The 13,005-nt window shown below is 45.4% G+C and overlaps 2 protein-coding genes across 2 annotated transcripts; both read left to right on the top strand.

Moving 5' to 3' along the window:
• The first annotated feature begins 229 nt into the window (after nt 1-229).
• LOC310815626 (lactoylglutathione lyase-like) lies at nt 230-3,673 on the top strand. Its single transcript, XM_083685478.1, has 6 exons — nt 230-370; nt 1,154-1,236; nt 1,427-1,567; nt 2,087-2,154; nt 2,314-2,403; nt 3,305-3,673. Exons 1-6 carry the CDS (start codon nt 302-304, stop codon nt 3,394-3,396), a joined length of 543 nt encoding a protein of 180 aa, XP_083541604.1. The 5' UTR covers nt 230-301; the 3' UTR covers nt 3,397-3,673.
• A 518-nt stretch (nt 3,674-4,191) lies between these two features.
• LOC310814941 (BTB/POZ domain-containing protein 9-like) lies at nt 4,192-9,007 on the top strand. The gene is made up of 11 exons (XM_083684517.1): nt 4,192-4,419; nt 4,733-4,946; nt 5,131-5,494; nt 6,236-6,506; nt 6,609-6,834; nt 7,227-7,346; nt 7,578-7,687; nt 7,839-8,028; nt 8,233-8,340; nt 8,491-8,569; nt 8,681-9,007. Exons 2-11 carry the CDS (start codon nt 4,762-4,764, stop codon nt 8,873-8,875), a joined length of 1,848 nt encoding a protein of 615 aa, XP_083540643.1. The 5' UTR covers nt 4,192-4,419; nt 4,733-4,761; the 3' UTR covers nt 8,876-9,007.
• Nucleotides 9,008-13,005: the final 3,998 nt, after the last annotated feature.

Here is a 13,005-nt window from a genome sequence, read left to right as displayed (position 1 = left end):
TAACAAACATCCAGATGACTCGTTTAATAATTTCTAGACAATGGTCTAAATTAATTTCATTACTTAAATGTCCTGTCCCGTGTTCATGTGGTACGGTGTGCATGCAATTACTGTAAAAAAATAAAAAATACACAATCCCAATTTGGCTCCTCCCAGTCGAAGTCATTTGGCGCAGCAAGCCTGCGCACTGGCCCCGTGTTCCAGTCATTCCTTCCGTGAATTCCGTAGCCGCACCTCTCTAGCACAGAAGGACAGAACCCAAACGGCCGTCTCTTCTCCCTGCTGTACAGATCCTAGCAAAATGACTGATCAAGGGCTGTCAGACGAAGCAGTGGCTGCAGCTTGCAAAGATGGAAACCCACTTACTAAGGTGAGAAGTTTGCTGCCAGTGCGTGCCAGACTTTTTCACCAGAATTGAACTATTCGCTATTTTCCATAAGGTTCTTCATGTCAGGATCAAAATACTAAAAGTGGTGTGCTACATAGTTTGTTTTCCCCAATAAGCTGAACAGTTCGTCCTGTTTCTGGTGGGCAATAAGCAGTTCACCTGATATATCGAGGTCAGAGTATTAAATCATTGGCACAGTGCTCCGACTGTGGAAACACTACACTCTGAAAGTGACTTCGCTTTAACTTGCTCACTGAACATGCTCACTGTGGCGTGTGATGTGTCTGTCTAGGACTGACGGTGAAACTGCAGGAGAGAAATTCAGCTAGAGAGAACAACACTGTGGCTGTGTGCCTGCAAGTGTGACTTATCACATTTGGTATAAACAGACACTGTTACATCATGCAGTTCTGGTAAAAAAGAATTGCCAGGGCAAATTGTTCTGTATTATGATAGTGGATTAGATAGTCAAAACAGTGCAGTGCTTCTGGAGTGTCCAAGCCTGATAGTGATAGTCTTTGGTAAGCCTATAGGTTTCTCTGTGTCCTCAACATTATCAAAACGTCACGAATTTGTTATTGCTATTGTGTTAATATTTTGTAATTTTTTTCGTTAATATTTTTGCTTATATATTGTTTTTTATGTCCCATGCACCAACCTCACCAAGTCAATTTCCTGTATGTGCAAATATACTTGGCCAAACAAAAGAATTCTGATTCTAAAAAGGTGTTCTATGTATTAATTGGGAATTGTGTGTTGTTGCAGGATTTCATGATGCAGCAGACCATGTTGAGAGTAAAGGATCCGGTGAAATCCCTGGACTTCTACACCAGAATCATGGGCATGACGTGAGTCGTAACCATACCCTAAATATTCCCACCTTACCAAGTTTAATGCCCGTCTACAATCATGACATGGCAATTGTGCAGTGCATCATTGTTGTATTTTCTTTCAGTCTGCCTCTCTTTCCTGTAAACTGACCACTGACTCAGAATGCGGTCATTCAACATGGGTAAACCGGATCTCTTCCTTCCCCAGGTTACTGCAGAAGTTTGACTTCCCCTCCATGCGGTTCTCTCTGTTCTTCCTTGGCTACGAGGACAAGAAGGAGATCCCTGGTGATGTGAAAGAGAAAACAGCCTGGACGTTCTCCAGACGAGCCACTATCGAGCTCACACAGTAAGGCACAATGGAGTTCCAGAAGCGTAATCAATAAAGCAAACAATGAACCAACCAGGTTGATATCCATTATACAACAAAACACATTCTTCTCACTATTCTGAAGTGGGCACTTGGACATGACCTTAAGGTCTAGTTCCACTTTGTGGTTGAATGGTTGCCTTTGTTCTCTCTTGAAGTACATTTAGGGCTGATAGTAACTTTGTTGGAGGATCAATTACCATTACTGTTTGAACCCTCACTTAGTCGCCAGCAACTGCTAGTCGCTGTACCTAATTTTGCAGTTACGTCTTGCCATCGTATAATCTCATACCATAACACAAGGTGTTTTGCTATCCAGCATCACATTAGAACAGTACAACACAGCGCTCACAGCCAGATAAACACAACAAAGCATAATACAGAGCTAAGCCCTAATGGATCATGTCTGAAATAACTGTATGATTTTGTAGGTAAGATGCAGTCTACCGTCGGATTTATACACAATCAGTTTTCCCTCTCCTTTTCTCGTCCCCATAGTAACTGGGGTTCCGAGAATGATGATACCCAGTCCTACCACAATGGCAACTCCGACCCTCGCGGCTTTGGTGAGTCCACATCCTCTCACTCACCCCATTCTGTAGCTGTTATTCCGGAGAGATCTGCCACTTCTTATGATTTTGATTGTTATTCATACTATATTCATTCCAGTGGCTCTCTCTCTCTCTCTCTCTCTCTCTCTCTCTTTCTATCATATCATATCATAGGTCACATTGGAATTGCAGTGCCTGATGTCTATGCTGCCTGTAAACTGTTTGAGGAGCAAGGAGTCACCTTTGTCAAGAAGCCAGATGATGGTAAGAGCCGTCCCGTCTGTTACACCATCAGTCTCAGACTCTGGGAACTGTTGCACACCAGTCTGTAGCAGCTACTATGAGAGACACTGGAGACACTACATCAATAGATTAGGATGAGGCTGTATTAGTCAGGATTAACCTGGTAGGAAAATAAGGTGCGCCTTGCTTCTAGATAAGCCTCTTTTACATTGGCGACGGCAAGAACAGCATTGCACCGATGAGCCATTGTTTTCCATTAGAGGGGGACAGAGCACTGTAATTCGTGACTGTGCCAGCCTCTCCAGCCCTACTGTGTGTCACAGTTTTCCATCACTCAGAGAGGCACAGCCCAATGGTGACGGCAGCGGACGGTCTAATCACAGAGTTTTTAATAATAGTAATTAGTAACTGTCTTTGGTCCGATGTTTGTTTTCTGCACTGTGCACAATGGCACAGTGCCATTCTTGCCGCCACCGATATAAAAACCGTTTTAGGGTATATTAGTCACACCATACTGATGGTGATGGAGAGAGGAGGGCTGAGGATTTATTAGCTAGGTCACTTGTTGTGCAGACTATATTCTGTGTGTGTGTGGGTCATTTGTTTGGTCTCATTTCGTAATGTTGATGCTAAATTCATTACCAAAGACTTAATATCTAATTTGTTTGGCATTTCTCAATGCTCTCGTTGGTCATAGCTTTTCTAGAGCTCTCAATAACAACATCTTCTATGGTCAAATGTCAATATTACTACCATTCTGTTGTTATATTTTATTTTTAGCAACAGTGTGATTTACTTTGATGGGAAATCAATGCAGGCACGAAAGCTGCCACTGTAAATGTGTATGACTAATATGCTTAATCTCTGTATTGCTTCTCTGTTTCTCTCCTCTCTCTCTCTCTCTCCTCTCTCTCTCTTTCAGGTAAGATGAAGGGGCTAGCATTTATACAGGACCCTGATGGTTATTGGATTGAGATTCTCAGCCCCAACAACATGGTCTCCATCACCTCCTAAACTGGATATGGAGTCCTGTAATGTGCCATTTTGGAAGACGAGACTATTTAGCAAACATATTAGGAAAACATGAATAGCAGCGGTGAGGGGGTGAACGGACACGGCTCACTTTTACATTGTCACTTGTACTTGTGACATGGACTGTGGTCTAGCCATCGACGATGGGACAATCATAAAGCACTGGGCTTATATATTTGAGTTTCACACTTTTGTTTGTACCTTCAAGGAAACTTAACTAACCTGTGGTGCTATGGTGCAGTAAAACTAAATACCACTGTTCAAAGTTTCTGTCTGCTTTGTCTCCTGTAATCTCACAGTTGTTGGTTTTTATTAGAATGTGTAATACATGAGTGCAAAACATGTCTACTGAATTGACAAGTAGATTTCCTCTACTTGTTTCAAAGGGGCAATCACAGTGTACTACAATATTACAGTAATGTATCTGTATCTACTAAGTCTCGATTGATCATTTGTTTTCCATGAGTCAGACAAAGTGACATTTCTGTGAACCAAAAAATAACAACAAGAGCAAATAATAACAAGAACGTTAGTACAAGGAATTTGAAATCTTATTTTTTTGCATAAAACATTTGTCTGTGTTGTCTGTCACAGGGCTTTGAGCTTACAGAGGTATTTAGGACGCATGTGAATGATGAACAATGCTGTGAGCTTTAGGTTATCTTTTTTTTCAAAGTTTGTAAGTTACAACAACTCCAACGTGATGTCTGCAGGTTTGAGAGTCTCCTGTCTCGTCTGAGCACTGCTTAAATACGGCCTCTCCACAAGAGGCGCTCACCAGTAAATGATTACGTAATCTACACATTCCATCATTCACAACATCCGGTACTGCTGACTGTTAGCTTCAATAGCTACATGTTTACAACCAACATAAATTAATTTCACCCCATGTGCTTTTGTGATTTTGTAACTACTTATCATTGCCGCTCAAACGGATCCGTTTTGCTAAGAGACGGTACTGTCGACGTGAAAGGATCAGCCTTGATAACGACGACGTTGGTTCAGGTAAGGTCCAGGACATTGATAGCATGTCTTGTTAGCAAACGTTGCTAACTAGCTACCTTTCACAACCAGATTGATTGTTTACATCGTTTTTATTGTTTCAGGCACGTGGTCACTAGATAGCTACAGCTCCCGTCCGTGCTGTTCTTGCCACTGTACAACCAGCATATTGTCAGACTAAACCGTTTGACTGCTAACTATGCAAAAAGGGGTGTGTTCAGTGGGTTGTAACACACTAGTATCAATCATTTGATGGTATGTCAATGCTCAAAAATGACAAATAATGTCTGATTGTCTCCACTATCCATGATTACAGATGTGACAACGTCCTCGCTAGCTGCGCCCATGAGTAACAGCCACCCTTTACGGCCACTGACCTCTGTGTCAGAGATCGACCACCTACACTTGCTGTCAGAGCACCTGGGGTCTCTGGTCTCTGGGGAGGAATACAGCGATGTCACATTTGTGGTGGAGGGGAAACGCTTCCCTGCCCACAGGGTCATCCTGGCATCCCGCTGCCAGTATTTCAGGTATATCCACTGGTCAAGGAAGGAATTGGCTTGTTTGACAGGTTTTTACCATTACCAGTGGAGAGCAACAAGGAATATTGTTCACCTTCTTTTCCATTTGGCTCTTCAGCATAAGGGATACCTACACCTGTTCATCAGAAACCTGACGTGATTGGCATGCAACCCATTGATCTCTCCCATACAGAGCCATGTTGTATAACGGGATGAAGGAGTCCCAGCCCCAGGCCGAGGTGCCCCTGGAGGACACCCAGTCAGAGGCCTTCTCCATGCTCCTCCAGTACCTCTACACAGGCCGTGTCAGCCTCAGCACAGCCCGCGAGGACGTGCTGCTGGACTTCCTGGGCTTGGCACACCGCTACGGCCTCCAGCCACTAGAGGACTCCACCTGCGAGTTCCTCCGCACAGCGCTGAACACCCAGAACGTATGCCTGGTGTACGACGTGGCCAGCCTGTACTGCCTCAGTGGCCTGGCCCAGGCCTGTTGTGCCTACATGGATAGACAGGCCCCAGAGGTTCTGGCTTCAGACGGCTTCCTCACACTCTCCAAGGTGAGAGAGGTTTTACCTAACCACTGGTCCTGGGTCAGATATGTTTAATTCTCCTGTTAAAGTGGCAGTAGGCAGTAGGCATTAAAATATTGGCATATCTGTAGGGATTGGATTCAGCAGTGAAATTGGCTGGCAGAATACCATCACCTGAGTTCCAACTCAATCCGATGTTGAATGTTCAGTCCAGATGCTTAAATTTGATCATTTTCTCTTTGCAATAACACATACACAATAACACTCCCTTGTGAATAACTATGAGGCAATGTTTTGGTTGGTTTCGGATTGAATAACGGACTGCACCAAGGGTTTTCCGCAAACCTGCCTGCTGCCACTTTAAAGAGATGCTACAGGTTTTTTAACGCTAATTCTTTTCAGAAAATGTTGGCTGTGTGATTCACAATATAATGTAAATTGATTTCTTGTCTTGTTAGACCACACAGTCCTCAGTTAAAGGGCAACAAACGTTTGAAAAATAAGCCTTTGCTCATTAGAGTAGGAAAGTGTGCTCCTCTCTGCCCAATTTCACGGCACGTGAGCGCTAAATTTAGAACTAGTGGCTGAAATTATACAAACATCCTGTAGCATCTCCTTAATGTTAGGGAGTTTGGAAGTTGGATCCTTAGCCCTGTCCAACAGTACTTGGATTGGATACAAATCGAGGCATCATATTGTATGCATCATTGGTGAATAAAGTCACCAGTCATAAAGTTAGTGTCTCTCTCTCTATCCCTCTGTATGAAGGCGGCCCTCCTGACTGTCGTGCGGAGGGATTCGTTCGCGGCCACTGAGAGGGAGATCTTCCAGGCGCTCTGCCGCTGGTGCCGGCACAATGGCGACAACGAGGCCGCAGCACAGGAAGTGATGTCAGCCGTGCGTCTGCCGCTCATGAGCCTGGCGGAAATGCTGAACGTGGTGCGGCCCACCGGACTCCTCAGCCCAGACGACCTATTGGACGCCATTCAGACGCGCTCCGAGAGCAGAGACATGGACCTCAACTACCGTGGCATGCTCAGTGAGTATCTACTGCCTTCCTTCAAGCCACTGTTCTTCCTCCTAGCTTATTTACTGATTTTGACTATGTCCCGTGGCCCCCTGCTCCTCTCTCTCCCACCAGTCATAGAGGAGAACATTGCCACTATGAAGCATGGGGCCCAGGTAGTAAAGGGAGAGCTTAAGTCTGCTCTGCTGGACGGGGACACGCAGAACTACGACCTGGACCACGGCTTCTCCAGACACCCCATAGAGGAGGATGGACACGGGCGGGCTGGCATCCAGATCAAACTGGGCCAGCCGTCCATCATTAACCATGTCCGCCTGCTGCTGTGGGACAAAGACAGCCGGTAGGAGCACGTTGGTTATATGGGTTGTGATGGGAAGTGTGTGTGTGTGTGTGTGTGTGTGTGTGTGTGTGTGTGTGTGTGTGTGTGTGTGTTGGTCATTGTTTAGGTGCTTGTTTGTTTATACAAGTCGTCCCATCAATAGTATTATACATTGAAATGTATGTTGACGTTATAGTTCTGTGTACTGTCAACCACTAATACATTCAATGGCTTTGGGTCATTGTAAAGGCATGCACTAAAGCGGAGAATATGTATCTGTATCCTTCTCTCTCTCTCTCTCTCCTCCCTCCCTCCCTCCCTCCCTCCCTCCCTCCCTCCCTCTCCCTCTCTCCCTCCCTCTCTCTCTCCTCCCTCCCTCCCTCCCTCCCTCCCTCCCTCCCTCCCTCCCCCAGGTCTTACTCCTACTATGTCGAGGTGTCTATGGACGAGCTGGACTGGGTGCGTGTGATAGATCACTCCAAGTTCCTGTGCCGCTCCTGGCAGAATCTCTTCTTCCAAGCCCGTGTCTGCAGGTACGCGTTCACACAGAGAGCACAGCCCAAGGAACGTCTCCCAATAGGCTCTTATTGGGGATAATGATCTGTAATATATATGAATGCACATGTATTTCATTTAATAACAGTCAACAGCAGGTATGGTAAGGTTGTAAACCAGCATAACAGAGCATATATACCAGTCTCATACTCTAGACAGGGGCATATCTGGTCATCTTTCATGACCTGTGTGTGTTTTCTGGCTCCTAGGTATGTGCGCGTTGTTGGGACCCACAACACGGTCAACAAGGTGTTCCACCTGGTGGCCTTCGAGTGCATGTTCACACAGCGCCCATACATTCTGGAGCAAGGCCTCCTGGGTAAGGAAGAAGTCTATGGGGCGAATCCTAGTTTGAGATCTGTACGCACAACTGTGATTATCAGCCAGAGGTGATTGCTAGCCAGATCCCTTCTCTCCTTTCACCAATTTCTCTTTTTTCCTTTTTCTCTCTCTTTTCACTCCCCCACCAGTGCCCAATCGTAACGTGGCCACCATCCCATGTGGCGCCAGTGTAATCGAGGGAGTAAGCCGGTGTCGTAACGCCCTCCTCAACGGGGACACGTCCAACTACGACTGGGACTCAGGCTACACCTGTCACCAGCTGGGCTCTGGGGCCATAGTCATCCAGCTGGCCCAGCCATACATGGTGGCCTCCCTCAGGTAGGAGGACAGACTCATTGTATGGGACTCTGGGACTATGCGACTTGTACATACTGGTTATCCAGTTCAAAATGCTATCCACTGTTTAAAAGCTTTGTTAATCTTTTACGTTACCTTGTTATATAATGCCATTATCATCGCACAAATTACCATTGTATAAATATATATTTTCAAATATATGTGTGTGTTTGTGGTTCTTGGTAGGCTGCTTCTCTGGGATTGTGATAACCGCAGCTACAGTTACTATATTGAGGTTTCCACCAACCAGCAGCAGTGGATGAAGGTAGTTGACCGGACCAAGGTGGCTTGCAGGTGAGCATGCGCAGTAGGTTTTACTAGTTACTAACTAGTAGCTGACTTTACTAGTAACTAAGTACTAAGTTCTGATTTGTCCAAATCCTACTATTGCATTGTCATTAGATCTGACTAACTGTGTTGTCTTTATGGTTTTCCCTTATGAAGGTCCTGGCAGACACTGGTCTTTGACCAACAACCTGCCTCTTTCATCCGCATCGTGGGTACTAACAACACAGCCAATGAGGTAGGGCCAAATGAACAGGGTCTCAAAGCCAGCAAACGTCTTTGCTACGGCCAGGAGTTTTCCCTGACCATAAGCTACAGTGCCCTAAGTTCGATCTCTCTCTGTCTCCAGGTGTTTCACTGTGTCCACTTTGAGTGCCCTGCGCAGCTCGACACTGAAGTCAAAGAGGGAAGTCCGTGGCCTGACCAGCCCAATTCAGACTCAAAGTCCCAGCATGCTCAGCCCTCTCTCTCCCCGAGCCTGCTTCCTACCAGACCTGCCTCTTCCTCCTCCTCCTCATCTTCCTCTCACTCCCACCCTCATTGAGGGGCTGTCCCAAGAACCTGCCAACTCTCTCCTCTCAGGTTCCTAGGGAAACAACAAACCACAATTACAGACTACTCACCAACGGCATCACGTTCACAGGCTTATTGTATGTCTCCAGGGTCCTCTATATGCTGCTCCAACGAAATAAATAAATATATATATTTATAATAGATGAAACCCTCTGGTGTTACTGATGTTGATGTTGATGTTAATGATGATGGTGTTACACTGAGGTGAGGTCGACCCTCTACTCCATAGACTCCTATCTGATCATTCCAATTATGTTCACATCATATACCACATCACGTGCTTACTACTAGAGTTCTATCTTACACACTGTGTGTGTGTGCGTGTGTGTTTGCGTGTGCGTGTGTGTGTGTGTGTTTGCGTGTGTGTGCGCACGTAGTTACTCCGCCAACAGGGAGCCAGCTATAAACACATATGATGATAGTAAAGCTTTAATTGAAGCATCCATCCCCGCCTCGCTTCTGTTTTGACATTACTTTGAATTACTGGAAGATGCAAACGCATTAACCTAAAAACGAGGTCAGCTCCCAGCTGGCCTGTAGTTCATTAGCGATAGAAGTATCATGGAAACTCCATGTTATGTTTTGTTGATCAAAATAATGAACTACTTCTTCCTCAAGTTGGTGTCTATAGAGAAAATCATATCCTGTAATATGGAGATGGTGTGGAATTAAGGTCCTATTTTATAAAACCACAGTTATAAGGAATCTAATGTCAGTCAAAGACTACACTTGCTAGTAGCATGAAAGCATGTATTAAGCGAAATAAACTGGTTTATGCCAGATTGTTTACGAGTTAAAGCCCTTTCATTTTCTCATGCTACCAATCAACTTCAGATCTCCGTGAAATAAATGCCACTCATTTTTTTTGCCAGAACTTAAGCGCGCTCCCCATTTTCTTCTCTGTGAGAGCCGGGATGGTTCCGCTGGCTTTGATTTATGACTAGAGGAACCAACAAGCGAGGAGAGGATCACATTAAAGTTCCTATCTCCGGGGGGAAATAATAAGCCTGTGCGTCAATCAGGCAGTGTGCTGTGAGTGACACCATAATGCCACTTTCATTAAAGACGGAGAACACAAAAACAGCCACCACCACAGTGCCTCAATTACTGTCAGTCTCAGGCGGTGTAATCAGGGGACCGATCTGCGGGGAGGTGCGGGGATTGCACCAATCCGATGCTTGGAAATGCATGAGTTGTGTAGAGGGTAGATATTTAGAATGCAACCCTGGACACACATAGGTGGTCAGGACACCCTCTATTATAGAATGATCCATGTTACAGCATACTGGGTATCAGGTGCAATTTGGGATGGAAAAGGAGAAGAGGAGCTTCCATCTATTTGAGGTAACGGTGCTGCTAGCCAATGTTAGATAAATTGGACTTTCATGAATTCATTCTCAGCAATGAAGTACTGATAGCAACAGAGATGCTTAATGCAAGTCAGAGGTGAGGAGTGATAATGTCTGGCTGCTTCTTCACACGTCTCATCTAGGGTTCACACACTGATTGAGCAGTGATAAACATGCATATTAATTTGCTAAATGCAATGTTGAAGAATCATCTGCATTACTGGGTTGATCAATTATATGACTGTGTGATCAGACAGTAGATCATAGAGTACATACCTCCTCCCTTTCAAAACATTTCTGTCAACTCGTCCCTACGGGACACAACCCTAGTGAATGGGGTTCAAACTAAAAGCAGGTATCTGTGACAAGTCTTGTCGATTTGGTTGAAAAAACCCCAGTGCTCACCCACAAGAGGGTGCACTTGGATAAGCAGTTGTGGTGATAGGAAAACACTCCCAGCTCATCCACAAAGTGAGCTCTGGCTGGGTAGTACTGTTATCAGGAGCCTGTTTTGGCTGAGTGTGTTAGCCGGATGTTCAAGGGTAGCGATAGCAAGAATCAGGCAGCCTGAATGATTGTAGCATACCTGGCTTGTATGCCATGTATGGCAGATGTACTACACCTGGACCAGGGCAGGCTCATTGTAATGTGGTAGAAAGGTGGTAGAAACCTGAGGACGGGCTCATTGTAATGCATGGAATGGAATCAGGAATGGTATCAAACGTGTTCCATTCCATGCATTACAATGAGCCTGTCCTCCGATTTCTACCTCCTCCAGCCTCCCCTGACATGGACCTGTACCATTAGTAGGTAGTGGTTAGTGATAGCAAGAACCAGGCAGCCTGAATGGTTGTAGCATACCTGGCGTATTGACCTCGTCATGGACCTGGATCACGTGTCCATTGTTTTATTACATCTCACCAAACACTCACTTCAAGTGATTATGCAACCGTGAAGCTCATGCTTTGAAGTTGTCACACAGAGGTTTTATGATGTCACTTAAATCAGACATACATCAGGAAATGAGACAGGAAACACTCAAGTTAATGTTTTTATTCATAACCTGCACAGACAGAGACATACCGTTACCTTTTACCATAAATTCAGCAGCATCGTGGTACTTTAACACTCCATCGACCAATACTGTCTGTAAATGAGGGACAAAACCTATGTTATCTGTGATGGTACACTTACGGGGCGGCCTACCTTCAGCCCTAAAACTACCACAGCTTAGTTGTCTCGGGGATAAAAGGTAAGCTAACTAGGCTAGTATTCGAGCCTGACTGTGTAAATGCAGTATTGACATGTAAGCGAAATATGTCACGGTGTCTGTCTGTTGGTCCTATCTTGGTCAGCTCCAATGTTGTGGTTTGTTCAGATTTGTATTCGAAATGGATAAAAAACTGATATATGGTCAACTATATATATATATATATATATCAACGATTGAAGGGACATAGGTCCCACATTGCTAGTCCATAAATGTCCTTGTTTGTCTAAAGGCCAAACTAGAGACAACATCAGACAGGCCTGGTGGAGAGTGGGCACGGGCCACACCTATCCTTCAGACCGGAACTACATCTGGCGGCGAGGGACGTATGAGGAACACTGTCCTCAGGGGTTATGGGATGTGGAGTCAGTCATGTAGTGTCTAGTACATGCAATCTAATCTACCTAGACCAACGGTCGTCACAGTATGTTGTCCCATGACTGGCAGTATCCTTCTAGAGGATGACGCTCTCTAAGTCACCATTATGTCCCTGGGAATCTTGGAACCCAGAGAGTCTGACTAAATGAGACTATGTTCCTGGCAGCGATGACATCAATCAGCTATCATTCAATCACTATGACCACATGAATGAAAATCGGCCCCTTCTTCAAAGTGACCCTGAAGTGAATGTATTCCAACATCAAAACTCATATTTTCTCTCTCTCCTCCTCCTCCTCCACACACCTCCTTTCCCACTCTCGTTTGCCAAGAGGAGGTTTCCCGCTGTATTCTCTTTGATCTACCAGCCCTCTCCCCCTCACCCAGTTTGGGGCCCCCTTACAAACCTTAATGAAGCAGCAGCTCTGGGACAAGTGGAGGTGCAGTCATCACCTGCAGTCAAAGCCAGGTGAAGCTGGCCATGAATGTGTCCCTCTGCATTACAGAATGCTCTATGTCTGTTTGTTTCCCCCCACAACCATACTGTGGGAGAGTGTCATGAAAATAAATTTAAAAAGAGAAGAAAAAAGGATCCCGCCCGCTAATTGTGGTGCTCTGCTCTCCTGGCTTCCCCTCTGTAGTTTCTGGCTGTTTAGCAGTACTTTGATCAGCAGATAGAGCGATGGAAGAGAGGCCCGCCCTGCCAGCTTGCCGATGCAACGAGGGCTTCTCTCCCCTCTCCACAGACAGCGAGAGAGAGAGAGAGAGAGAGGGGGGGGGGGGGGGGGGGGGGAGAAAAGTAGGGTAAGAGAGGGAGAGAGTTTGGGGCGTTTTGCCTTGTGTATGGCAGTGAAGTAAATTAAAGTGAAACAGCTGTTGTTGCCTCTCTTCCTGACTGCATACAGATATTTACCCTCCTTGTTTGTGTGCTTCTAAACATCGCCTACAACCATCCATCGCCTCTTGGCTGTGTTAACTTGGCTGCCTTTCAAAGAAGCATACTGTAGTCATACAGTAGTCACTGAACATGTGTTAGTTCTGCAGGAGAAGCATTTAGTAGGAGGAGCTGAGAAAAACATTTTCGACCATCACACTCAGTCAGCA

Source organism: Argentina silus (assembly GCF_951799395.1).
Source record: "Argentina silus genome assembly, chromosome: 14".
Classification (NCBI taxonomy): Eukaryota; Metazoa; Chordata; class Actinopteri; order Argentiniformes; family Argentinidae; genus Argentina; species Argentina silus.
Note: the sequence above shows the minus strand (reverse complement) of the source record. Positions and strands in the feature narration are given on the sequence as shown.